Below are 27,613 nucleotides of genomic sequence, written 5' to 3' on the forward strand. Positions count from 1 at the left end.
CTGAAGGAGTCACTAAAGGAATGACAAGCAGGCTCCACCTTCCCTCTTATAAATATCTCACTCTCTAACCTTTTTTTTCTGTCTTCCAATCACAGTGGTGAAAAGAGGCAAACCAAGCCCCAATAGCATTAATATATTCACAAGCAAGTGAGGGCAGCAGCAAATGATGTTATCTAACCATACAATGTAAAATAATATATAATATTAGAGATCTCATCTAGAGTAACATGCAGTTTAGTTGACCATGTAGACTCTGTAAGGCCTTTCAAGGATTTTTAACACACCAAACCCAGCAGAAAGGGATGTGAATACATTTGGAATTAATAGCCAAAACAAACACAATGACACCCCTGCAACATCCCTGTAATAAATATATAAAACATGTCTTTTATTAGTTTTGAAAGTGTCAGGGGGCTGCTTATTAAAATCTGTAGTCAGTTTCATAGTCAGGCTTATAAAATAAAAGGTTGTTTAATCAATCTAGTAATTCAATGCATCACATGTGGTTCATTCAATCAACATTTCAAACTTCAAAGTGCTCCATGATGATGATACGACAATGAGTTTTGAAATAAAAGCGGGGCAGTCACTGTACAAACTACAATCACAAAATGAGCTTATGTTTAGTTGTTCAATAACTAAATGTGAACTCGTTATGTGTGAACGTGTCTATAAATTCATGTTTTCAAACCAATACATGGTAACTAAACCCTCGCTTTTTTTTTTTTTTTTGCTGGGAGAAGAAGCAGTATTTGGGAATTTAATTACACTAAATTGGTTGTTGATGGAGTAGGCTGTTTTCTTATGGCCATCTGTCATCGTAAATCTTTGTACTATTTTCTGCACAGTGTTGCATAAGCTGCAACAAGAATTTCTAACAATTATTTCGAAATGCTCCATGATGACGACATAGACAAGTTTAGGAGTTATAATAAAAAACGGCCCAATTCATCTGGAGGCAGGTGACATAATGGTGGCAGCTTTCATCACCAGCAGCTGCTCATGATTGGTTAGAAAGTAACAAAGCTCCAGTGGACTCTCTGAGTGTCCATCGCAGACACAAAGAGCCTGACAGCAGCAGCCAGCATAAGTTTAGCTTTGACCACCATCAGCTGTATTCCTGCTACACTCAAGCAGTGGTCAGTCTGCGACTCAGTAGCCATTAGGCCACGCGGCCTGTAGTGACTGTGCTCTGCGGCATTTTTGAAATTTGCTGGGCGAGAATATGAGGGTTTAACGACACGTTAAGGGCGTTGTCGATGATGTGTTAAGTAATGGGTGGGGTGTGTACCTGCTTTCTCCGGAAAGCAATAACTTAATGCGTCATGTGTGACACACACACGGTGCCAGGAAGAGCACAGAGAACAAAACCAACAGCAAAAACAAGTAAAACTGTGACATCATACATGGCTGGAAAACTGCAACATTTTTTTAAGATTTTTTTTTTGGCCTTTTCAAGCTTTATTTTGATAGAGCGGCTGAAGAGTGACAGGAATGTGGGGAGAGAGAGACTTTGAACGACATGCGGGAAAGAGCCACTGGTCAGATTCGAATCCTGGGCTCGCCGTGGCAAGGACTGAGTCTTTGTAGATGATAGAACAGAAGATAGAACATGATCAAGTAAACAGCAAAACATCACTTATTTGCTAGAGGCTTGTGCACTAAACTATGCCTTAAATCATTTATGACAATTAAACCTTTAAGAACTTTAAATTGACCTGATGTAGAACATTCGACTGTATTTGCAATATTTACCCACAAAACTCAACAGAACACTTTTAATAACCAAACCAAAAGTAATAGAAACAACTGAACAATGTAAAGAAATCCAGCAGCCCTGTAATAAATACTACCTCTCATATAGTTCATATTTTACTAACCTTTCATAAAAAATGAGATTTGCTGTTTCTGTTTAAAACTACATGTCATGCAATGCTGACTAGGTTTCACTGCTTGCAGTTTAGGTCAAGGGCTCCCTCTAGCTGCAGAGTTGAGGTTGCATTAACTTGTATTTGATGAATAATGTAAAAGAAAAATGAGTAACTGACCTACAAATGTATTTTTCTGATAATCTGGCAGTTTGAGTCCTTTTATTTTTATAATAATGATCACTGGTAAATAATGTGTAAATAATGTTCATTTCCTGAAATACAAAACCTCTTGGTGCAAAGATAACAACATGCTTGGTGTCAGTAAGACAGACGTTGGCTGTCACACTCCTAAGCATCGCTGCTTATTCTTGCAGTCGGTGATGGTGTGTGAGTATTTTACTTTAGTGCTTTCTTTTCATGACACTTTCTTCTTCTTCTCTTTCTAATCTACCACATCTCAGAGTGAAATATTGTACTTTTTACTTCACGATATTTATCTGACAGCTTTGCTAGTTACTTCACAATTTGGGATTATTACATCAGGTTGCAATATGAATGATGACAGATGCTATGTTAGGAGGATAAGGACTCCACTGCTGACATAAAAACATAAAAAAAGCCAGATTGGAGTTTCAAAAACTTACCTGAGTGAGCTGAAATCCTGTGGACAGATGAGACTAAAATAGCTTTTTGGTAAAGCATGTCACTCTTCTGTTTTCAGAAACTAAAATGAGGCCTTTAAGAGAAGAACACGGCCCCTACAGTCAAACATGAATGAGGTTCATTGATGTTTTAGGGTTGTGTTGCTGTTTTAGGCACTTGATGTGTTGACTGTGTGCATGGCGGGATGAAATATGAAGACTACCACAGAATTCTGAGGCACAGTGTCAGAAAGCAGCATCGATGTGAGAGGTGGTGGGTCTGAAAGGTTTAGATACTGGTTATTTTACCATTTTTTTGGATTATTACATACAAAACAGTATATACAAGCACAGCTGAATCAATTAATCAACTAGTTAATAAAAATAAAATCAATTGGCAACTATTTTGACTAGTTTATTTTCTGTGCAAAGACACTTAAAGATATCACAAGTGTCACTATGACACTAAATCAATCAAGAGATTTATAGAGAAAATAATCAGCAGATGAATCTATGAAAATACTCATTAGCTGTAGTCCTATATAAGCAGTAAAATCCTCTTTTTACATACAATAATAGTAGAACATTTTTCTGTCTTCACTATTTTACTTGTGATACTTCGTACTTTGAAGTACATTATCCTCATTACTTTATTTTAAAGAGTATTCTAACAGCGCGGTACTGACATCGCCATCCTGAGAACCACACAACCAGCATGGCTGAAAAACTAATCAGGTTAAATCTCAATATTCTGAAAACTACTTGATTTATAAATATATGCATGTGATCCACCTGATCTGAAACCGATTAATCGGAATTTTCTCATGTACTGTCCAAAGTATGTTCTCAACAGAGAACAAAACAGAGCGTTCATCATGCTCCACACCTTTTACTGTGAACTCACCACTGCAGGTGTGGCAAGTGATGGGAGAAATTACATTCATTTAGAAACAACACTCAGTGTTGCACAATGAGGTCATGATGATGGTATGTCTCACAGCAGAGCGACAACTTCACTGGAAAAGAAGATGTAAATGTAAATGTAAATGTACTTTATTTATACAGCCCTTTACAACAGTCCTTTCGGTGTACCAAAGTGCTTTACAGTAGATAATAAATAACGAGAACAATAGGTAAAAAACAAACAAAATAAAAACAATAAAATGCAACAAAATCGAATAAGAAATGATAAAAGTGTCATCATACTACTGGGTGTTAAAAGCCATCCTAAATGAGTGGGTTTTTAGCTTGGATTTAAAAAGGCCCAAGTCAGAATGTGGCTCGTATGCACCAATTCATTAGATTCAAACTCACAGCTGCTTTCCGTGGACTTTGAATTCCATCTCTTCACAGCAGCTGGAAAGAGGAAACAACAAAAAAATAATAATATTCATGTTTAGAGTGCCACTTCTCATGTTGGAGCATTTTGAGTCGGACAGCCCACAAAAATAAAATCTATGTAATAAATCTGTTTAGAGGATAAAATGAATAGTTTTTCAATAACATAAGACTGTTATGGAAGGATATGTCTAAGAATCAAAACAGATGCAAACAGAACTAAACTAAACTAGCCATCTAATACAAATGAGTCTTTTTGAAACTAACCTGCAACTGAAATGTCCTGTTGAACTCAACATAGAAGTGTTATTGGTTGTTTCACGTGCGTTGGATCCCAAGGAGATGAGAGTGCAAGGGGAAAAAAAAGTTTCTCACCCAAAGAGATTTAGCAAATTGTAGCTACCTATGTATAATAAATGTATGCCTATGTATAGGTGTGTCATGCAAGTGTGGTCTAGTCTTGACTTGCCTTGGTTTCAATCCCTCAAAGTCTTGGTCTTGTCTTGCCTCTGGTTGTGATCATGACTCCTAAAGGTTTCTATGCACATGATGATAAACTTAAACATGAACTGTAAAATCACTCTTACAAATGTGGCACACTGCATTGAAGGCAATTAAGAGTTTTAAGTTATTTCAAACGAATGCAAATGGTTCAAAAGGACAGTGTGTGTTTTTGGTCTCAGATTCACTTTTTTTGTTACAAAAAGACAAGTCGTACTACAAATGGCTCAAATCAAAATAGTTAACTTTTATTTTTGTCAAAGAAATTTTGATACAAAAGGGCATATTGGGACCCATTAATTATTCACAAGTACAAACCTGTATTTCTTTTTTCTTTTTTTTACCCAGTACGTTGCAACAAAAATAAAATCTGTAAAACAAAAGAAAACAAACTGAATAAGTGTGATTGTTAAATTGCTGGAGTTTCCCTTAAAAGCACTTTGAACAGCGGCTGGATCAGGGTTGGAGTCAATTCTCTTTCCATCAGTTAACCACAGAAATTTCATAGCAATCAGCTAACAGTGACTTCAACACATGAAGACACGTCATCAATATTTATAGTGTTGTATAGCTTGTATCAATTGTCATATTTTGGGATAAATTCAATACATGTGACCAGTTATTCCAGAAGATCCCACTTGTCTCCTTCTACTTGCTTTGATTCCTACAATTCCCAAAGATACTTCCACACAAGTATCTTTTGTTTCAGTTTTGACTGACGGTGTTTTAATTTCAACCCTGGTGCAAATCTTATGTTGAACTTTTTCCAAACAAAAAAAAACACACAAAACATCTGAAAACATTGCATTCCTTCACCATGGCCGAACACACACACAAAAAAATCCTGATTTGAACATTCAATAATAATTAATATTTTACCTTAACAAAAGCACTGCATTTGTCCTGCAGAGAACAAAAACACAAGACAAAAAATTTCAAACGTTGACAAGGTGAACTGCTCACACTCTGCGAGTAACGGTGATCAGTTCAGCTGCCAATGGGAGTTAAAGATCGAGACAGACAAAAATTATACATTCTAAAAGGGTTATACGCGTTATAAAAGAAGCCGAATGTTTTCGTGGCTTGTAACACCGCTGTCAGTTTTTCAGAAGCTGTTGAAATTATACACCAGGTTTTCACAAACCTGAAGATGGAAGGAAAATTTCAGAAAACAAGAAAAACTAAACGTAAAAGACGCCTGAAGTTACGAGGTTTTCACACATTCACACGACAGTTTGAGGCAGCCAAAGGCGACACCACAATACATGTACAACCTTCGATTAGCAATGTTGCCTGCAACATTTAGAGATCTTTAAATCCAAACTGATGTGATGGAGAAGGTCGCAGTCAAGCGGGATGTGGAGAATTAAGTTACAGTTCAGTCAAAGTGACAAATATACTATATCATTTTTTTTTGCATCATTTACCAATGCAAAGGTTGCACATGCACAACAGATAAGACGGAAATATATTCTCTATGGGAGGGAGACAAAAAATATATATATATATAGACATAATGAGATGCTAATTTACAAACAAAATACTTAAACAACTAAGGACACATTTAATTACACAATTAGCTTTGATTTACCAAAGTATGGATGTAAAATTGCTTCCTGCCAGAAAATTAATCAAAACTTTTGTACCTTTTTTTCTATTAAAACCCTTTTTTTCTTCTTTTTCTTTAAAATAAATATGAAATTCAACAACACAATTAGCATTTTCCACACACATGCACCCACACACACACACATTAAAACCCAATACTTCAGGAATGCAAAAATAAAAACATGTTAGCTTACATAACTTAGAACACAAGGAAAAAAGGCTGACAACGTTTCTAACGACAACAAGAGACAGAAAGCCGGACAGTTTTTCAGCTCATTTTTCATACTCTGAGTACATGATGTGAAAACGTCTTTGTTATTGCTGCTTATTTCAACTGAAGAAAAGAAAAGAAAAAAAATCAATGTGGTGGAACAAAAACCACGTAGTAGCACGTGAAGACGGAGCCCGTCTCGTGACAAACAAGAAGGAATGGATACGATAAGGGCTGAGATAAGAGATCCCGTGTGCCTCCCTTCACATGGTGGAGGTCATTGATTTAAGGCATGAACATTAACTTTAAACTGATTTTGAAGTGCATATAACAGAACAGGGTGCCCCTGTTTTGAAGTCCTAGCAAGAGCCCCTCGCTCCTCCCGAAGTCGTCGCTGCTTTGCACTGATTGAACTGGTAAAAAGCAAAGACGCGGCTGTGCTTTAATTCACCCACATCGATCCGACAAACCACACTGGATGTTTTTTTTTAGAGGAGAGATCCGAGGATCCGTCTTTCACTGTGTGTCAGTGCTCGGGACCTGCTGGGAACAGTTTGGGGAGCATTCATCCACAGGCATATGGTGAACTTTTATCACTTGGAACACTTGGCTGAAGAAAGATGAAAGAGAAACACACACCCACACGAACACACACACACACACCCACACCAATTATCGACTTACACAACACCCATGAAATGCATCTAAAGCGGTTACGCTCTCATACATGTTTTTATCAAAAACATTAAGACTTTGCTCTGCTCCGAACACCTGAGACTATGGCTAAACGCCTATCTAACTAATAGAGAACAACTTATTCAGTATTAGTTTTTTAAACTATAATCACCTGGTTTCCAGCACACCAACAAAACATATCTTGACCTTTCAGATTTGAATTGCTTATTTCTACATTTGTCCTTTAGAATCACTAAATGGCTTTCCTCCAGATGACTAAAGGAAGTGTCTTTTGAAGGGGGAAAAAATATTTAAAATGCCATGGTAAGCCTGTGTTACCATTTAATTGAAGAGGAGGGGTCGAGCTCCCCAAAAGCATCTCGGCTCTCATTTGTCACAACCCATCTCTTGGTCAGAAACCTTGCGGGAGGCTGTGAAACCTGCAGTGATACCATGAACATCACCAGTGTTTTAGACAAATCTAATTATCGAGGGAGAAGCCTTTAACTTACAATGACTTGGTGTGAAACTGCACCACAGCTCCAAGATGCTTTTGGACAGCCCCGTCTGCTGAATCTGCATTTCTGATAATGCAGCTTCAGCTGCGGGATGCAAAACTTTCTTTTTCCTTTTTTGGAAAAAAAAAAAAAAACACTTCAGACTCGAGCCATCTAAGAAAGCAGCCTTATGAGCTGTATCAGTGTTAAGGAAACCAGCCCTGTGAGTCCATACTCCACACGCAAACACCTGCACGATCCGTTTAGATAAAACATTATCAACAACAACAAAAACCTCACTTGGTACAAAATATCAAAATAACATTCATATAAATAATTTAAATAGCTATACTAAAGCTAAAGTCTTGGTCTAAAATGTTTCAATGGCCAAAGAAGTGCTAATTGTGTGCTGTACAATTTGGGGAACTTTTCAGATTTTGTGGTTGGGGTAGTATTTCCGGAATCACAACCAATTACAACAAAGAACATTTTCCCACACCCCACAACATTATGCCTGGGATTAAGACAAAGACTTGTCCATAAAACGTCGACTCCCAGCCCTCCATCAGAAACCCCGGGGATCTAGATGCCTACATCCTCCTCCTCCTCTCCTTTTCCGTCTAACTGTCCCCCAAAACTTGTGATAGGTCACCAAAGTCACAATCGAACAGTTCGCTGATGCCTTCGTGGTCCTCCAGTCCAAAGTGGTAGTCGTGACTGTGAGGGGGGGACAGGTTGATGAAGCCGTCCAACGGGAGAGAGAGGCCCTCTCCGTTCAGGAAGTCCGAGGAGGAGAGGGGTGAGAGGTCGAAGTCGGGCATGTCTCCGAGGCTGGCGAATGGGTCGCCTCCCAGGAGCGATTCTGTTGTGGGAGGTCACGTGAAAAAAAAAATTGTTGTTACTGAATTCTGATCAATAATTAAAACAGAGATATTAACAGGCATTAACAAATGACATTAACATAAAATGCATGACAGTGTGTCATGCATTTTATGTTTCTGACTGCACATCATGTAGGTCACGTCATTTCCATATAGACCTTCTTCACAGCGGCAATTTTGACATGTCATAGCTGGAAAACATTAACGATGGCTGCATTCCAGTTAGGTGTGTCAGTTCCAGAGTCCAGGCACTGCATGCTTACTCATTGGCATGGCATACTGGGAAACTCAAAATGGAACAAAACCATTGTTAAAATACTAGTAACGTGCTTTTCCTGCTATGACGAGTCAGAACGTCTGCAGTGAAAAGGGTCTTTTAATTCTGTAGTCTTGAGACAAAGACTGAGCTTTGAATTATTACCTGGAGTTATGAAACCTGGAGAAAATAAAGTCAAAAAGTCTGTGTTTAACTAAATGTGAGGATCTGATGCTTTTCTAAAATCGATTGGAACAGATCTGTCTCCAGCTATTAGACTGTTGAATTATTATTGATCGATGAATTCAGTGTCTGAGAATGAAAGTGAGTCATTAGTTGCAGCCTTAAATGTGCCGCTGCTGTCTTATTCATTGTTTTAAAGTAAACGCGGCTGAACTCAGCGGCAGGGAGCAGGACGGCGGCTCTCGTGAACATACACAGCTCTTTGTGATTACAAGAAGCCGGTGGTGGTGCAGCAGCAACTGAGCGCTGTCTGACAGCATCTTAACAGCTTGTACTGTTTGTGGGAACATGCCGGGTGTGAAGACGGGGATGACTACAGAAATAAATTCATTGGATTTCTCTGAAAGCAATTATAGTAAAATAAATTTACTCCTCGTAGTCTAGGACATTCTTATAGAAATAAATGTTTTGCTGCACTTAAAGTACACTCGAATGCAGTACACTTAAAATGAGAGCAACCCATTTTAGCACAAACCCAAGTGATCTCCCGGAGTAATCACGAAATTCACAGCAGAACAAAGATAAACTGTGTGCAGAAAATATGAAGTGAGGGCAGGAAGGACATGACACCAGTGACAAAAAGTGTAGCTTTTGGTTCCACGTGGCAGGAGACACTAGAGACAGCATTTTCTTTTGTTATTTGGGTTGACACATCTGCACTTACAGATGCAAAAACAGCAACTGTCGTTGCTGTGTTTTAATAAACACTCTGTAAGACAGGAAATATGGTTGCCAGCACAGATGAAGCGGGCGTCAGGAAGTCTGAAGAGGCTGCAGCACCGCTGATAACCATACGCATGGCAGGAAAGTGTGTCCTGAACAGTTTGCACATTTTGTGTAAGTACCTAAAAGAGATTGAAGTTGTATACGCGTGTCCCAAACAAATGTGCCCTCCAGGGAGCGAGAATTCTGACTGATGGTCCTGATGCTACACTAATAAGAATTGTTTGCGGTTTCATTTCAATTTCAGCGGCCACATGGATGGTGAACTACCCCGAGACTGTCCCATCTGTGATTTCAACAGTACGTTACAGGACACGTCCGTTGAGATTTGAATCGCTGGGTATCGGCCAGTGTTGTGTTACAAGATGAACCCAGCTAACTGGTGCTCCACTCCTCTGTGGGATTAAACACAACACTGAATGTGCAGAAGCTGGTGATAACTGTAAGGTGGAGAATCAGTGTGAAAGCTTCCACTTTCTGAGTGAAAGTGAACTCAACAGCACGACGAGTCCTCCCCACTACAACCACTAACTCTACAAAAAGTCTCTACTCTACTAAAGCTGTGGGGGTTTGTTGAAAAATGAAAGGGGGGAAAACCTGCCTTGTATCAATGACACAAGATGATGAGCTCAAGTCAGTAGTTTACCACAGAAGTTGACCACGGGTCTCCTAGCAACACACTGGGGGAATTTTTCCTCAACAATTTCGTTTGTTGTTCTTGTAGTCGTGGCTGGATTCAAAAACATTTGTTGAATCAACAGCTATGCTGGTACAGGTCCTATATGCGAGTCGTTTTTCATGTTTTATCTGGTGAAACTAAAGTTTCAGTGTGTCCACAGTCTCTTCTTCGTCCTGCGCCTGAGGCTGGATGTGCACACCATCTACATTTTTTGCTTTCGTATGATGAAATGTCAGTGTTCGCCCCAGGGCTGCATTGCTCACATTGTTCTGGAGCTCGCAGTTACTTTAACCCTTTCTTGATTTTAGGGTATTTAGCTGCATTGGCTGACCCAAATTCAAGCCGATCACAGCTGCAGCTCTACGCGATGAAGAACTTTTGAAAAGTACATTTTCTTCGCGACGAACGCTTGAATTGTTCCTGAACAATTTTTGTGTTTGTTTGTTTGTTTGTTTTTTAAATTGAGGAATACTAACAAATCTACATTAAATGTGAACACCCACCTGTGTCACCACCTAACACCAGCGATGAGGGGTCCTGCTGGGATGCTGCTGTCACTGTGGATGACGTGGACGCTGGTGATGATAAGCCCACTTCCAGGGCGGCTGTGGACGTTCTGGCTTGCGATTGCTCTGCGGTCTGTGCGGGAGGCGGGACCATGGGAGGGTCAGCGTTGATTTTCGAGGGACTGCTTCCCGTCACGGGGCTGCAGACGCTGGAGCTGTCGTCTGGACAGAGGAAGACGTCGATTGGACCCCGCGTGCTCTTCAGCGACACCTGGTAACCCTGGAGAGATGTAAATCATAATGTACCGTCAACCTCACAGAATCAGTTGGCGATTCTTTTCGCAGCTCTACGGAGTAACTTCCAGGGCCCGTACCTTGCTGGGTTCGGAAACTTGCATCTGGGTCTCTGGTGGAGCTCTGATTACCATTACCAGCTGGTCTGGGGAATCAAATGACTTCCTTAAGTCCTGGCAGCGCACATAGCCCAGCGTGACACAACAATTAAGGAAAACAACGATACAGCTGCACGTGGTGTCATATTAAAGACAGACACTAAGACTGAAACGATATCTTGAAAAAGCTGAACGAATGAAATGAATGAATATAAGAAGAGAAATTAAGAGTACAATGGCACTAATGTTAAGACCTCTTCTGTCAGGAACTGATCACTCTGTATTTGGACTACCTGGCATCAGTTAAATATGAATGACACGCTGTAACATCTACATGAATCGTGGCTTCTGTCAGAAGGATATTTCTTGTTCTGTGGGTCCTCTGTGAGCAGCCGGAGCTGCAGGTTGCATTTGGAAATGAGTTCGTCCAGCTGCTCCTCGGCCTCTGTGAGATCACACACCTCCCTCTGCAACTCTTTATGGCGGGAAACCAGTGCTGTGTCAACTCGATTGCCACTGCAGGAGAAGATAGCACAGCATTGTTTTAAAAAAAAATCAAATGCTTTATGACGACAAATCAGACACTTCTCATATTTTAAGAGCAACGTTTTCAGATCTTCCATTGACTGTATTTGTTATTATGCTTTAGTGTTGCAATTGTCGTATTTATTCTTGATTTAGATTCTTCTGTGAAGCTCCTCACAACAGAACTGTCCACTGTGGTGACCCTCAGGCGTTTTTTTTAATACTCACAGCCATTGGATGTTGTTCTTGGACTTCTTGGAGATGAGCTGGATTCCCTCCAGGACGTTGGTTATGTCGTAGATGCGTCTCTTCTGGACATCCAGGACCTGCGAGGCCCAGTTCAGATCCACCACGCCGTCGGCCGACTGGGACAAGAGGTTGAGAAAGCGCTTGGTGGTCAGGTTCAAAGAGGTGTCATAGCGTGACTTCTCCGTCGTGGTCCGAGGAACTGGAAAGAAAAGGAAAAGGAAAACGTGTGGCTTTATAAATCATGCTTCTAACTACAATGAGGAGTTTTTAATCTTAAAATCGACTGGCTCCAACTGAATCACTTATTGGCCTCCAGCGCAGGCAGCATTGAAGAAGAGCACCCCATCTCATCTCATTTGTCTATTCTACAACACATACATCCCAGAAAAACTGTAGATCTTTAATGGCCATGCCAATTTATATATATTTAAACAATCCCACCCACCCAGAATAAGCCCTTGTGCCTCTAACCTAAACACCTATGTGTTCCTTCCCTATGTAATGTCCTGTGTTAACATCCTGTTTTGAAGCAGGCCAGGTTACACAAGCATGATTCTCATTGACTCATGACTTCTTCCAGTTTCAGTTCTCTGATGTGCCTCTGAGTTTGTTGAGAAACAAGCTTCTCGACCATGCAGGTCCATCGATTCCTCAAACTCAAAGCACGTCATCTTTTCAGCGTACATTTCCCCCTTTCATGGACGGCTGCTGCTCTTCTATTAAAATCTCTGTTCGGTACAACATCAGGTCCTGGTTTGGTGCATCAGGATGAGAAATGCTTGAGGGGATTTCAGCTAAATATAAAAAGGACATGAAATCTGTTTCATCTACAAAAGAAATATATTTGAGGTCACCTTCTTCTACTCAATTTCACATAGTTCATAGCATCTTTTCACTTCCACTTTTCAAGGTTTCAATGTTTGTGTGCCACATAAAGCCATTTCCGTATCACATTACAAACTAAGTGAACCAACTCTATTGTATACTTTCTGTTAAAATATGGTTCCTCTTAGGCGTACATGATATATTTTCTGTTGCTCGGGGGTCTCTCGTGTCGTCTTCATTGTTGAACAATCACCACTGATGATAAAAAAATAAAATAAAAATCTACCGTGACTCACGCAGAAATTGTTAACGGCTGAGGTCATTTGTTACATTTTAATTCATGTTATGTTTAGTCACCGTCTCCGACTTCCTTCCTCGCTCCCTGGTGCATCCAACATATCCTGTGTTTACCTGGAAGTTACAGCCACTAGAGACACGCGGTTACCTTAATATAGTTACATCTCTCTCTTTTTGTACGTGAGGAAAGCAAGTCCACAGCTCAACTAAATATATAACATAGGTCTAACGTTAATAGACATTTTAATGCAGAAACTTTACATATTGTAGCTGCAGTACAGTTTGTGTTTTCCATTTTAAAAAGACATGAAACATGTGACCCTGTCCATCTTTTACACCCTGTGTCTATTTGCTTTTGACCCCCATAAGAAACCATTCGGAGCTGCTCCCATCAACTTGTGATCCATAACTATTGTTCCAAGGACAATGGGAGGGAAAAGTCAACATAGATGAATTAATAAATATTAACGCCCATTGTCTTCCTGTGTGCTTTTAAAAAAAACAACTCCTTTGTCATCTGAACAGACTGATAGTTTGAAATATTCCTGATGCTATGGTCAGCCCGGTGAAGACAAAGACAGGTTGGCCGGCTGTTGTCCGTGCTGATAAAAGGACAGCAGCTGTTTTTAGGACAATGACGGCCGTGGCAAAGGTCAGAGCGTGTATGGATGAGATAGCTGATGCGCAGCTGACGTGTTGCTTACAATGAACAAAAAAACTAAACAAAACACAAGGTTAACACCGTCAGAACGTGTGTGTACCTCTGGGAGGGGCAGGTGTGGAGGGTGGTGCTTGGCCTATGGACGGTCGAGTGGTGCTGACATACTGATGGTCGCTATCCAGGTCCAGCTTCCTCTTCACCTAAGGAAATACAGGTGAAGACAACAATACACCATGTGTTATTACGAGTATTTAGTAATTATGTAATAAGAGAAAAAGGACTGAAAGAGTCCAAATGTTTTAAAGCAACAGGTGGCTGGATTTATATAATATGTTACACAGATAGATGTACACATTTCAACATATCCACTTCCCTTATGACGCTTTCACTTTCTCTCAACTTTGTCCACATCCTTCCTAGACGTCCCCACCCGTCCCCACCCCTTCCCCCCCAGCGCCTGCCTCTCTCTCTGTCTCCTCACCGGTGGTCTTCCGAGAGCCGGCCGTCTCTTGTCCTGGATCCCCACGTCTGCGGGGCCCTGCGGCGTGGCAAAGAGCAGGATTTCCCCCGTGCTGGTGGGTGCCGCTGCTGGGTGGAGTCCCTCATTGCTGGGGCTGGTGATGATGACTATCTGGTGGTCCTCGCCCAGGTCAATGCTCCCAGAGTTCAGCAGAGTCTCAAAGTCAGCCAACAGGTCCTCCGATGTCTGCCCTGTTATCAGAGTCTCTGACATTGCAGTGTGTCACCGAGCAGCCGTCCCTTCACTGGGCTTTCACAAACTAACGTGCTTGCAGTTCGGCGGTATCAGCAGCCACTTGGATTTGCTGTGCTCGGTGAAATTAAGGAACAAAGGTGAAATCTCTTCAGAGTCGGCCTGCAGGTGTTTACTGACAGCTTGAACATTTCTCTAAAGAGAAAATAAAAAAGTTCCTGTTCCTCTGTTAACACACCTTAAATGTTAAAACATCAGCAGCACTAACTATAAACATTACACATAAATGATAAGAAGCTATCTGCTTAAAACACTTAAAAACAAGCAGACAGGATGTCTGGAAAGGTGGGAAATAATATAATATTGCAATATAAGCAAACTGTGCGACCTGAGGCTCAGCCGCTCATGTGTGATCAGATCAGCCGTGGCTGTGTGTAATAACAATAATAATAATATTATAATATAATAAGCGCTGGGAGGTTAGCAGGCTAGCGAGGGAGCAGGCTAATCTTTTGTTGTCATCTTGTCCTGTCAGTACAGCCTGAGGCCTGGACACACTGCCCCTGATCACAGCTAACGAGCTAGCCTGTGTCTTAACAACAAAGACCGGCACAAGTGAAACAAACAAGCCGACGAACTGCCCGTCCAGGAGGATAAAACACTGTTACCAAGCCTTACGCCAAAGACGGGGCTCACTTCAGCGGCTGTTAAAACTTTACAGCAGCATTCCAGGAGTGAGCTACCGACATGAAACATCCACAATGCAGAAAGACATCACAGCAACTCAAACGCATTTTCTTTTTTTTTAAGGAGTACGTGCGACCAAGCTGCGGCTAGTTGAGACTGCACGAAGCTGTGTGTGAGGATAAAGGGCAGGTTAGCATGCTAGCTGGAGTTATTAGCCGCAATTCTTCAACCCCCTCGTTTTTTTTTTTTGTTGGGGCACGCAGGAAGCAAAAAAACTGGAGCTGTAACGAAATAAAGCAGCAGAAACACACGCGCATCCTTTAAACCCGCGGCGGCTGCTCCTCCGGTCGTTCCCGCCGCACGCAGTCCGTTCATAAAAAACAAAACCCGACCCCAGTTATCGGCTGTTATTGTTGTTATTGTCCCCCCTCCCAGCTGATCTACATCTAAACAAGGGTAGGAGCGCTTTTCGCGCGAAATCTTTTTTGCCGCGAAACGGACACGTGCGTCAATCCCGAGGTCGCCATTGGTCGAGAGGCGACGCTTTCCGCGAGGCGGAGCGGGCGGCCTCTGATTGGTCGAGGCGCTGGTCTGTCATCGCGCCGAGCTCAGAGTCGTCGTTGCGGCGGTGCGTTCAGGGACACTGGGGGGAAAAACGACTCACGGTCGTTTCGCTGGCTCACATAACCTCAATTTTTTTGGTCACAGTAAAGCATTAACACAGCATTGTTTTCACTTTACATCGCACCGGTTGCTCAACGTTAAAACTAATGCGCATACTCAAAACTTAAGTGTGTCACGTCTTGTCGTATGAGGAAAACATGATTTGGAGCAATTAAACTAAAATCTATACATTTCCAAGTCGACACACTGTTTTTTTTTTTTTTTTTTTATCCAGCACCCTCTATTTTGACCATTAATTAGTCAAATAAAATCAAAAAAGGCCCCCAAATGTCCTAACATCCGTGTTTTCGTTGGACTCTCTTGAGATGGAGATGTACATGAACGGGCAGCCCTCGCTAATCGAGCGCCTATCGAGGCAGCAGAGGAGCTACAAGATGGCGCAAGCAATATTTGAGGTGCTTGAAGGTAGGAGTGATTTGTTAATAACCGCGTAACTACGACCGCGGCGAAGCGTGAGCGTGTGTTTTTAAGCAACGTCAATAAAGCAGGAGCGTGTTGATGTGCGGTGTAGTTTAGTAAGCGCGCCTGGTTTGGTCACAACAGTCCAAACATGGCACAGAGCAGAGGGAGCAGAGACTGTAAACAAACACTCAGTGTTGTTGTTGACACTGTGTGGACAGCTGATGACGGGAGGCGGCTCTCGTCGTGTTGGAGGCAGGATGAGGTGTGCAGCCTTCAGCTGCTCAGGCTGTGTGTTACATTACTGCAGGATACACTGTTATTGTTACATTACTGCAGGATACACTGTTATTGTTACATTACCAAAGGCCACTAGTGTGTGTGTGTGTGTTAGTCAGTGAATTGGTGCATGTACAGCTATCTTTGTGTATGTTATCCTACTTATTACACTATTATACAAATGTATGATAAGATAATTATAGAGCGTGTTACCTAGACATTAATATTTTTCACATTTGAGTGAAACACACTGCCCCTGAGTGGATGTGAATTATCACATGTTGTTGTAGTCTCCTGTTCATGTCTCATTGCAGTTTTTTTTCTATTTTATTTCATTTATACCTTGCAGTTATTATTTATATCATGTATATCTTTGCAATATTTCTCACACTATGGTACATTACAGTACTCTTTTTATATATCATGCCACTTTTATCCTCAGTACTTGTCTGTTTTGAAGGTTGATGTTTATTGTGTACATATTTCTGTCTGTTTAATTTCTGTCATTTTTTTGTTGTTGTTGCCTTTTCTACTTTTTTCTAATTCTGTAGTGTATGCTACACTTTCCTCTGCCGCTGTAACAAGTAAAATTCCCCGTGGTGGGATGAATAAAGTCTATCTAATCTAATTCTCCACCCTCTCCTTCTTCTTCCTCCTCCTCTTCAGGCATGGACAACCAAACTGTGTTGGCGGTCCAGTCTCTGCTGGATGGCCAAGGCGGAGTTCCTGACCCAAACAACCAGAATGTTTCAGGGACGTCCACTATCCAGCCCATGGGTATGTACAGCAAATACGGTAAATAAGAGCTATAGTTATTATATACAAACAGAAGAATAAAAAAGTGTGTGTACAGTGAGGAGAGTGTCGTTGCTGTATGTAGCCAGGTAGACAGCAAAAGAGAAAGCTGCCGCATCAATGATCCTCGGATACTTGAAATGGGCCGAGCAGTGCTGTGTTTAACACAGTATCAGTTTGATGCTACACACGATATTAAGAAGAAGTAACACACAAAAGAAATGCTATTATCTTGTTTTACTGATACATAAGTGATTAGAGGATTTTTACATCATATTTGTCGAGGAAATTGTTAAGTTGATGTGGTATACCATCCTCAGATTCATTTAGGCAGTAAATATTGACTAATAACCCCTTTAATTAAATCTATAGTGTTTGGCATGTGAAGTAGCACCTCTGTTCTTTTACTTGTATTTGGATTAATTATTAATAAGCAAGTTAAAGGTTTGCAACAACTGTTGTTATTACTAAATCACTGTGACTTCCTCTTAGTGCTAGCTCACTTGCAGGATTTAGTTTTAGCCCGTCTCCCTGATCTTATGACATCACATCTTATGTGATACATTCATATGTCACAACAATTCATGCCCTATTTTGCTACAAAAGATTAGGTCAATCCTTACATATTCTTTCTGTGGTGGGTTTGTTTCTCTCTGTGACCCTGTGGTGCTGAGGGTAACAGGGTCCAATAAGGTAAACTGGTCCCAGATAAGTGGTGAGATTGGAGGGTGTATCTCCATCAAAATTAAAATAAATCGGGGTGGTCGGTAGCGTGGTGCGTAGTGCAGACGCCCCGTGTGCAGAGGCTGCTCCTTGCTGCAGTTGGCTCCGGCTCGAATCCCGCATCGGACGGCCCTTTACTGCGTGTCATTCCCCCTCTCTCTGCCCCCTCTTATTAATTAAAGGCATAAAAAGGCCCAAAAATATATACTTTGGAAAAATTAAAATGAATCTTTAATATCCCCGCTTAAGCCCTGAAAATAGAAATTTATTTGCATGAAAATGTGGGAGGTTGTGATTGTAGCATGCAACGCAATGAGTCTGTTTTTCATTCTTTCAGTGCTGTGTGTGACAAACCTCCGTGTTTGTTTGTCCTTCCTACAGACGACGAGGACGTGTTCCTGTGTGGGAAATGTAAAAAACAGTTCAATTCTCTGCCGGCCTTCATGACACACAAAAGGGAGCAGTGCCAGCCTAGCGCACCCTCCCTGTCCACAGTGTCGTTGGCCTCCACCAATGCCTACACGCCTGTCCCATCAATCAGCTCTGGACCACAGACTCCCGCCAACAGACAGGTGAGGAGAGTCATGGTTTTTAAGTGGGTGATTGATGAATTATTTGATCGGTATCAAGTTAACGGTGGAACAGTTTGTAGGTTGGGTCATATTTTGTTGATATATGTGTAAGCAAAATGTATAGGATATAGAATATATAGAATATAAATTTAAATGTCAGAAAGACGGAAGAGATTTTTGTCTCCTGCAACTAAAACAAATATTAATACTCATAATTGTGATGGAAACTTATACGTGTGTGTATTACTTCTTACTTATACATCAGGTATCAACCTACATCACAGTCCCTCCCTCCCCTCTGACACACACTCTGGTCCAAGGCAACGTGCTGGTCAGTGACGATGTCCTTATGTCGGCTATCTCAGCCTTTACGTCCATCGACCAGCCCATGGCCACCATGCAGACGCCTATACAGGTAATACAGCATGATACAGCAGATGTGAGCGTATCTATAAAATACATTTTGCTGCACTATTATTGAATCTATCTGCTCTCATCTTTTTGTATTGCAGAGTAACTTAAGCATGCACACAGCTGGTGTATCTTATCTGCAGCACCATCACCACCACCACCATCATCACCATCACCAGCACCAGCAGCAGCAGCAGCAACAGCAACAGCAACAGCAACAGTCCTCCCACCCCCTGCCGTCCAACCAGACTCCAGCACATCCACTGCCAGCTGGACAGCCCGCCCAGCAGCCGCTCTCTTCACAGGTCCCAGCCAGCCACAGCAACTCTGTGGTCCAAGTGTACAGCACGCTGCCCCATATGGCTGGGGGGGGTGGTGCAGAGATCCACGCTCTGGGTCTGCAGCCTTTCCATCCTGTACAAGTGAGTAAAGCCTGTTGTTTGGTTAGCACCATGGCTTAAGAAAGAATATTAAAGAAAATTCCACATATATAGTTCAAAAGCATTATAATACCTGATCACATAAGGCATGTAGTTATATGCAAAGAAGATACAGCAGTCTAAGACAAAGCACTGAGTCCGTGTGCCCCCCTTTAGGTGCCGAGCCAGTGTGTGGAGAGCCAACCGTTCAACACCCCTCCTGTCTACAGCCCCGGAAAGCAGGGCACCAAAACAAAGATCTGCAGCATCACCACCAACCTGACAGAGCTGGGCGACTTTGAAAAGGTCATCATACCCAAAAGACCAAGGAGTAGCAAAAAAAGCCCAGATGGAGCCACAGGTATGTGAGGACAAAGATCAAACATTGCTTTTAGTTTTTATATTTTTATACAGAAATTACTCATAGGTGATATCCTATCCTGTTTCATAAACCAATTGACATTTTAAACAACAGAACTGTCATAGCTTTCACGTTATTTATTAGTGAAAATGCACATGACAACATAATGACCATGGATAGGATCTGTCTGATGATGACTGTAGGATCAATTTTCATTGACTGAATTTCACTCCTCAGCAGAGCAGCTCAAAGGAAAAGGTCCAAAGCTGAAGTGTAATTTCTGTGACAAAATCTTCTCAAAAAACTTTGACCTTCAGCAGCACATTAGGAGGTGAGTCACTGGCCACCATTGTAGACTTTAATCACCTAAAAATAGACCCTGACCCAGAAGAAAGAGACTCGATTTCCTTCCAGTCGTGACTCATAAGTGTTTTTTCTTCCTACAGTCACACAGGAGAGAAACCGTTTCAGTGCATCGTCTGTGGCCGAGCCTTTGCCCAAAAGTCGAACGTGAAGAAACACATGCAGACACACAAGGTTTGAATCCACACTAAACACTAACTGCTAAATTTGTCATTTGTTTATTCAACTTTCCTGCAACCATTGATTGCTATTGAATTGGATATTTTATTTCAGAGAGAGGTGGACAAAAGCAGACTTCTGATCTCTTTTTTCTTCCAGAATCTAGTCTTTATTTTGCCGGCTGAAATGACAACCATCGGCATCAGATTTTACCAGGCGGAACATTTAAAACAGGCTCAGACTTGTTTCAAGCTGACTGGTTTTAAAAGGAAAACCGTGTAAAATAAATTAAAACATGATGTCATGCTAAAAAACTAAAAGGCTAAAACCACACGCCCAGGCAAAAAGTCAGCAGTTACTATGAATATTTCAAAGAACAGGGAAGGGGAATTCTTCAGAATGAGGACTAACCACAGTGTGTTGCACTTTGGCTGGGGTTGCTGGAGTGTAAACTTCAGAGCAGCTGTATTAGCTTCAACTCTGATATACAGTAGAAGCATCCAGGACTGGCCTCCTCACAGTGGGAGAACGCAATCAAGAATGGAGCATTTGTTTTGATGTAATCTGTACCCCAGGATTACTACTGTAGGTAGTAAGTTAGTTAGCCTATGTTAAAGCAAACCAAAACGATGTTCAATCCGTCTGGTAAACTTTTGTTCTTGTATTTTTGGGTTTGGAAATAGGTGTGGCCTATGGGTGTGGCCAGCACGGTGTCAAGGTTACCAATCACAGTAAAGGTGGTGCCGATGTCGTCCAATGAGGAGGAGGGGGGCGGGGAGCAGCAACAAGGTGAAGCGGATGAGGAGGGGTCGCAGCAGCACAACAGTCAAACACAAGCAGAAGAGGAGGCGGCACAGACAGGTGAAATCTGTTTAATCCTCTGTGCCAAATCCAGATGTTCATTCTGTTCTAGTGACGTCACCAAGTGCAACACAACAACAAGCTTTGAATTGTTGGATTACAGAAGCTCAGGGTGAGTTGGAGGAGAGTGTGACCGAAGCGCGATCTGATCCGGAGGGCAGCCGAGGGGAAGCCATGCAGAACGGGCATCCTCAGGTGCAGATGCAGTCCAACCAGAACCAACAGTGCCAAGCGCAGACCAAGCAGATAGTCGTGATCGACAGCTCCTACCAGTGCCAGTTCTGCGCCAGCAAGTTCAAGACCTACTTCCAGCTCAAGTCCCACCTGACCAAGCACAAAGGGGAGCAGGTGAGTACAGAGGAAGGGATATGTGGGGTGTGACAACCTGCAGAAATCTGCTCCTTAACTGACAAAGGCAACACATGAACGAGAAGAGCTCATGACATTTCCCACCAGTACGTAATCGCATGATCTTGAGTCCTTTGTCAAGAAGATTTAGTTTCTGCATGTTTCCATTCATAAATATTATATATATATGGGGATATGCATTAGTAAATGGTTGGTATTAAATGGGTTAAAACATGTCATTTCTTCCATGACGATATTAATGAGCGCATACACTTTCCTGCAGGTTTATAAGTGCGTGTTGAAGTCCTGCTCCCAGACTTTCCAGAAGTTGGATCAGTTCCTGGAGCATATCAGGACGCACCAGGAGCAGCTGACCTACCGCTGCCACCTCTGCAGCAAGGTGTTCCCCTCGCTGTTTGAACTGGGAGTCCACCAGTACTCCCATTGCTTCTGCCCACAACAGACAGACACGCGCAAGGAAACTACTGTCTACAGGTCAGTCAACCCCTCGTCCTTGTGTACTGATCACATATGAATTATAGCAGAACAGAGGGAGGAGTACTGGTATCTTAAAGTGTATTTGATACCAAATAACAAGGACAAGAGCATGTGAAAGAACCTCTTCTGCAGAATTAGAAGGATGGCTGTGTTTTGTGTATTTTTTATTCAAGTGACACTGCAATACATTTAACCAGGGAACAGAACACATGGACTCACAAGTAGCTTGTTGACAGGAATATAGAGTTATTTTCTATTGTCAGAATCAGTCAAACAGTAGCCAATACTGAGGTTGAATAAGCTCAGAATCAGTCAAACAGTAGCCAATACTGAGGTTGAATAAGCAGGATGGATTTTGAGTACAGGTGATCCTGGTTGGTGCACGGCTGTGTTGTGTCAAAATCAAAAATACAGGCGAGGTTATGAGACAGCGCTCAACATGGATGGGGAACGGCTGGCAGAGATCTTGAAGCACAGTTGGCTGTCGCGTAGACGCTAGACGTACGAGCACAGAAGGTGAAATGGGGAATAGCAGAAAACCTTTGGAATGAAAGAGGCACAAAACTCATCATAACAGATATTCTTCTTCGTTATTAACGCCAACATTTATTAAAACATTTCAATGAGCCACGCTGCTCCATCCATAGACCGTCCTGCTGCCATGAATTCTCACCAGAGAACCAGAAGTTTATTCATCTGCAACTAAAAATAGTCCCCAACAAATGCAATTCTGTTACTTCTGTTTGAGCAATAAAAACTACAGTTCCCAGCTGTTTTAAGAAACTATTTAGAAACTATACATTTATTAGGCATTGACAGCAATTTACTTCTAGTAAGAGTGAATGGGCTTGGAGCTGAGTCTCACAGACTGGGAAGGGAAAATATTGAGATATTCATTTTAGGATTTGTTGATAAGTACACCCAACTTATCCTTTTAATGTCAGGCAAAGTCAAAGCAAGCGTGTCTGTAAATTCTAACATACTAACTTCGTCTTCTCCGCTGTTCAAACCCTGTCATCAAAATCCAGGCTGCAGTTTGTGCTTTTATGTTCTTGTTTGTCTGGCTGCTTTCTTACTGTTGGTTGGTACAGCAGTCTTAACAAAAAAATCGCCTCTTTCTTTCGCCTCAGGTGTGTGAAGTGTCAAAGCAGATATTCCACCCAGGAGGCACTGGAACAACACCTACTGACGGCCACACACAGCTTTCCCTGCCCACATTGTCAGAAGGTACTACACACACTGAAGTGAACACACATGAACTGTACACTTCTGGTATCTGTAAAGCTGCCCTCATGTAAAGAGCCAACTAGAGTGAGTTTACAGCCGTCACAAGTCCCACATGCCTGATATCTTGGCTTTTGCTTCTGCTTGCCTGACCTGCTCTCTTTCTGGTCATCAGGTTTTTCCGTGCGAGAGGTACTTCAGACGTCACCTCCCCACTCACGGCATCGGGGGGAGGTTCAAGTGTCAGATCTGCAAGAAGGCCTTCAAGACGGAGCACTACCTCAAACTGCACACACGTATTCACTCAGGTCTGAAACTTTCACAAAGCAGTCTCCTGCTCCCTCTGATATTTCACTTTTAGCCAAGACACGAGACAATTGTGCATCGTCCTAGTCAGCAACGGATATTTTCTGCAGATTTTCTGACGTTGGTTTGAATTTCTGTACACAGCACTATTTCTGTTAAGCCAGTTAGTACTTCATTCCTCTGACACCAGGCAATGTTGCTGCAACAGGGGGAAGAACCTGTTGTTAAAATGAGCAAATGCTTAAAGGTCCTAAACTAAGATTTCTCATTTTTGTGCTCGCACCTATGTTAACATGAAAGCACCCCAGTGCCACCTGCTGGCCAAACATTTGTTTGCACGTTGAAATGGCTCCTACACAGTTCATATGCCTTTTTAAATAAGGCATAAGGACTTCTGTACACTTGTGATGTCACAACTATGCAGTTACAGACTCATTGTCCGAGTAGGTTACAACACAAAATGTCCTGCTCTTGCTCGAGCTCCAGAGAGGAGTGTGAGAGAGATGTAAAACTATATTAACATCATTTTTGGTGGCCACAAAATCAAAATCACAAATGTATCTTCTTTTTTTTTTTAGATATCAATACCCCCAATAAAACACTAAAGTGTCAAGTATGGGACCTTTAATAATACAATAATAATGTCTGCATAAACTCAATGAAAAAAATGTATCTCTGTCTAAAATGTTAGCATTCAAATGCTTTGGAAGGCTAAGAATTTTAAGAGTTTTGTTCACCACCATTTGTATTATATATAATGTAATGATACATAAATGTGAAGCGACGGTGTGAGTTTGATGCTGACTTTGTTTTCTAGGTGAGAAGCCGTACAAATGCTCCCTCTGTGAGGCGACATTCAACAGGAAGGACAAAGTGAAGCGACACATGCTGATCCATGAACCCTTTAAGAAATACAAGTGTCCCTTTAGGTGAGACCCTCCATCGACCTTCTTCTCCTACTTATTTTTATTTATTTTTTTCATTTTCTTTAACGTAATTTCATTGAACTCTTCTGTTTTTTTCATCAGGACACATGTGGGCTGCACCAAAGAATTCAACAGACCAGATAAACTCAAAGCCCACATTCTGTCACATTCTGGTGAGTGAATAATACCAATAATCATTTTTGTTGTAGCATTAATGAATGATTGATTTCTTGAATAGTCTGTTAGCATAATATCTGAAGATTTAACAGACTGATATGAAAATCAGTGAACAGATTAACTAGATATTGACCTAGAGATTACATAAAATCATAGCAATAACACATATAACAAGTGTGGTAGCCAGTTTCTACCTAGAGAGCAGTTTAAGATTCAATTGTTTGTACCGCTGAAATTTCAAAAACAACAAATGGTATTATTATTACAGTGATTCTTATGAAGTCCTCTCTCCTCCAGGTATCAAACCCTACAAGTGTCTATTCTGTCAGAAGGCGTTCAGTCGCAGAGCTCACATGCTTGAGCATCAGCAGTCCCACACAGATAACTACCGCTTCAGATGCTCAACCTGCAACAAGGGATTCACCAGACAGAGCTATTACAGAGACCACAAATGTCCCGCGGCGGGGAACGGGACAGGAACTGACGGAGAGACTGGAGAGGGAGAGGGAAACAAGGTAATGGGAGCGTCGATGGCAGAGGAGAAGGACGGAGAGAATGACGGGAAAAGAAGCGGGTTCACGAGAAAAGCAAAAAGGCCAGGGACCGGGGGAGATAACGGACAGGACGACACCTCAAAGGACAGCCAAGAGCGGGTGGAAGCAAATGGTGAGGAGGAGGAGGAGGAGGAGGAGGAAGAGGAGGAAGAGGAGGGGAGGAGGACTGACGAGGGTTGTCAGGCCGCAATGTCTATCTCCACTATTGAAGGGCAGACGGACAGAGAAGAGGAGGATGATGGGATGGAACATGGTGGCGAGACACTGGATCATATTCAGAGCAATGATCAGAACTGTTTGCAGCAGCCATGTTTGTAGTTTTAAGCATCATCTTTGTAGGAATATTTCTTGGACATTGGACCAAACAAACTCCATCCATAACGTAGTCTGGGAAATTCCTTCATTATTTGTTTTAAATTAAAACGATATTTAAATGATACGCACTGCTTTTACTTCTTTTACTTTAAGTGAAAACGATTTGTGGGTACAGTATCTATAATGCCAAAAAAAGCCAGTGGACCATTTCTGTGTTCTTGTGTGCCACGTTTGTGCAAGTTAATCAACAGTGGTTCATTTAAGATGTCATAATATCAAAACCAATGGCACCATTTTATCCATTTTGACTTAACTTATTGTAAGTTTTAAGTTATTTGTGTCCAATATGAATGTTCTCTTACGATACCCTTCAGCTGTCATGTATGATAGGTTGTAGCAAAAGTGTACAGGGATCCAAGATGCCTTATGCTGAAAGCTGTAATGCCACAACTACTGTGTGTCCCTAAACGGTCTACAAACAAGGAAACATGTTTACCCTCAGTGGTTCAATATTATTATGTGACTCTGTAGAGCCTTCTACGTTATGTATCTATCTATAGTGAGAGCACAAATAACTATATCTAAATACATTAACAGGCACGCCTGAGTCCAAAGTGTTGATGGCTGCACAATTCTACAACCCAGCCCACGAAGGGGTTCCTGCAGATGTCAATTTAATTAATCCAGCTGCTGGTACAACCCAAATTTAGTACTATTAAAAGCATGGTGCAATAACCAAATGCTTGTAATCATTTTTATGGCCTAAATGTATTAGTGTTATACATTTCTCTCAAGTATGTGTATGACTGTAATGATGTTTGATACTGTGCACTGTGCATATTTATCTTCTAGTGTTAATCCAACAAAGACTAAATCTGTCCACCTTTTCACAGAATGAAGACCTAAAGTAAATATTATATCTAACAAAAAGTCACCCATGTGTGTAAAAGTGTATACAATACACCATATAGAAAAAACATAACTACTGTTGTAGTACATTTACACAATACATGAGTCCTTTACTTTGCATGAACTTTAAGCCATGCATAAAGCCAACTACCTACTCCAAGTTGAATAATTAGGCCCATTAGTTATGGCTAATGACATAATTAAAATGGATAGATTCATGAAGACTCATTGTGACAGAGTGAAAGAATCAAAACACATTTTTCATTTAATTTATTAAGGTGACAATTTATATTTTACACATCTTTCATGTACATCAGAAATTAACCAGGGAAAAGAAAATATAGTGTTACCATAAACCTCTTATTAAAACCTCTCTTTTTAAAAAAAGAAAATTTGTTATTGACACCATTTACAACTTGTTTTCATATACAGGAGAGTGACAGTGGTTTAGTTGTTCATGGAAAATTCTTGAGCACTAAAACAAAAAGCAGTGAGAATTATGATATTTACATATTTGCTTAGACTACTTTCTCCCCGGGATTTTAATATGTGACCGATCCAGAACAAGATGAAAACAACACTGTGCGTTAGGGGGTAACATATGAGGCAATCAATTTAAATAGGCAACTTTACCAATCCACTTTTCATCATGATACATTCATTATATTACACTGACTTTGTCTCAGTAGTTGTTATTCCACAGTTAGCCATAAAAACAGGCCACGTGTCATCAGCTTAAGTCTCATTGCTTTTCCACACTGCTGCATTATCTTCCAAAGAACTCATCGAATTCCTCTTGGTCTGGTTACTCCAGTCCAGAGTTGACCAGAAAGCCAAATGATTGATAATCTCTGCTCACATCAAGTTTCTAAATACAGACACCTGATGCCTGAGGGTGGAAATAAGGCTTCCTGAAGGCTAGTGACAAGTCCACCTCATCGCACATGAGCAACGTGGAGTAACACAACCACAGCCGCACGCCCCACATGTTGCAAGACGACAAAGTGGAGAGATTTTATTTTATTTTTAAAGTGCTGTGCTTTGTCAGATAACAACACCGGAATCCAATGTTCCTCAGTAACCACATCTGTCTTTTCAAGTGTGTCATTCATTCAAAAGGACGCTCCAAAATGAGCGACCACACTGCCTGCTGTTCTCATATTAACTCTCTTTTCTGTCTGATCAGATGTTGTGCAACTTCAGCTAAACCAATCAAGTGTTTGAATTTAAAGACGGTTTCTTTACACGCTCGGCATTGGTAAAGCATTTGGAGGATTCTTTGTGCACACATAAAATAAAAGGTTTTCTTCTGGATCCGTAAACAACATCACAGTGAGAATCTTTGTTTAAAA

The 27,613-nt window shown here is 41.4% G+C and overlaps 2 protein-coding genes across 5 annotated transcripts; one reads left to right on the top strand and one right to left on the bottom strand.

The window, feature by feature from the left end:
- Positions 1-6,126: 6,126 nt before the first annotated feature.
- Positions 6,127-15,775, bottom strand: e2f1 (E2F transcription factor 1). Its single transcript, XM_010743609.3, has 7 exons — positions 14,061-15,775; positions 13,680-13,779; positions 11,776-11,995; positions 11,386-11,538; positions 11,005-11,119; positions 10,628-10,910; positions 6,127-8,204 (listed from the first exon to the last, which is right to left on the bottom strand). The coding sequence occupies exons 1-7, from the start codon at positions 14,310-14,312 to the stop codon at positions 7,963-7,965; spliced, it is 1,365 nt and encodes a 454-aa protein (XP_010741911.3). The 5' UTR covers positions 14,313-15,775; the 3' UTR covers positions 6,127-7,962.
- A 134-nt stretch (positions 15,776-15,909) lies between these two features.
- On the top strand, positions 15,910-27,613 carry znf341 (zinc finger protein 341). Of its 4 annotated transcripts, none has more exons than XM_019270949.2 (16): positions 15,910-16,067; positions 17,007-17,135; positions 18,240-18,430; positions 18,696-18,845; positions 18,943-19,263; positions 19,438-19,621; positions 19,859-19,952; positions 20,068-20,158; positions 20,827-21,004; positions 21,108-21,352; positions 21,636-21,847; positions 22,981-23,077; positions 23,250-23,382; positions 24,198-24,309; positions 24,409-24,479; positions 24,781-27,613. In XM_019270949.2, exons 1-16 carry the CDS (start codon positions 15,968-15,970, stop codon positions 25,353-25,355), a joined length of 2,883 nt encoding a protein of 960 aa, XP_019126494.2. In that variant the 5' UTR covers positions 15,910-15,967; the 3' UTR covers positions 25,356-27,613. The 4 variants fall into 4 exon arrangements, with proteins under 4 accessions (XP_019126494.2, XP_019126495.2, XP_019126496.2 ...); XM_019270950.2 differs by having other exon boundaries at positions 19,862-19,952; XM_019270951.2 differs by having other exon boundaries at positions 15,912-16,067; positions 17,007-17,117.

This window comes from Larimichthys crocea, chromosome XV (assembly GCF_000972845.2).
Source record: "Larimichthys crocea isolate SSNF chromosome XV, L_crocea_2.0, whole genome shotgun sequence".
NCBI lineage: Eukaryota > Metazoa > Chordata > Actinopteri > Sciaenidae > Larimichthys > Larimichthys crocea.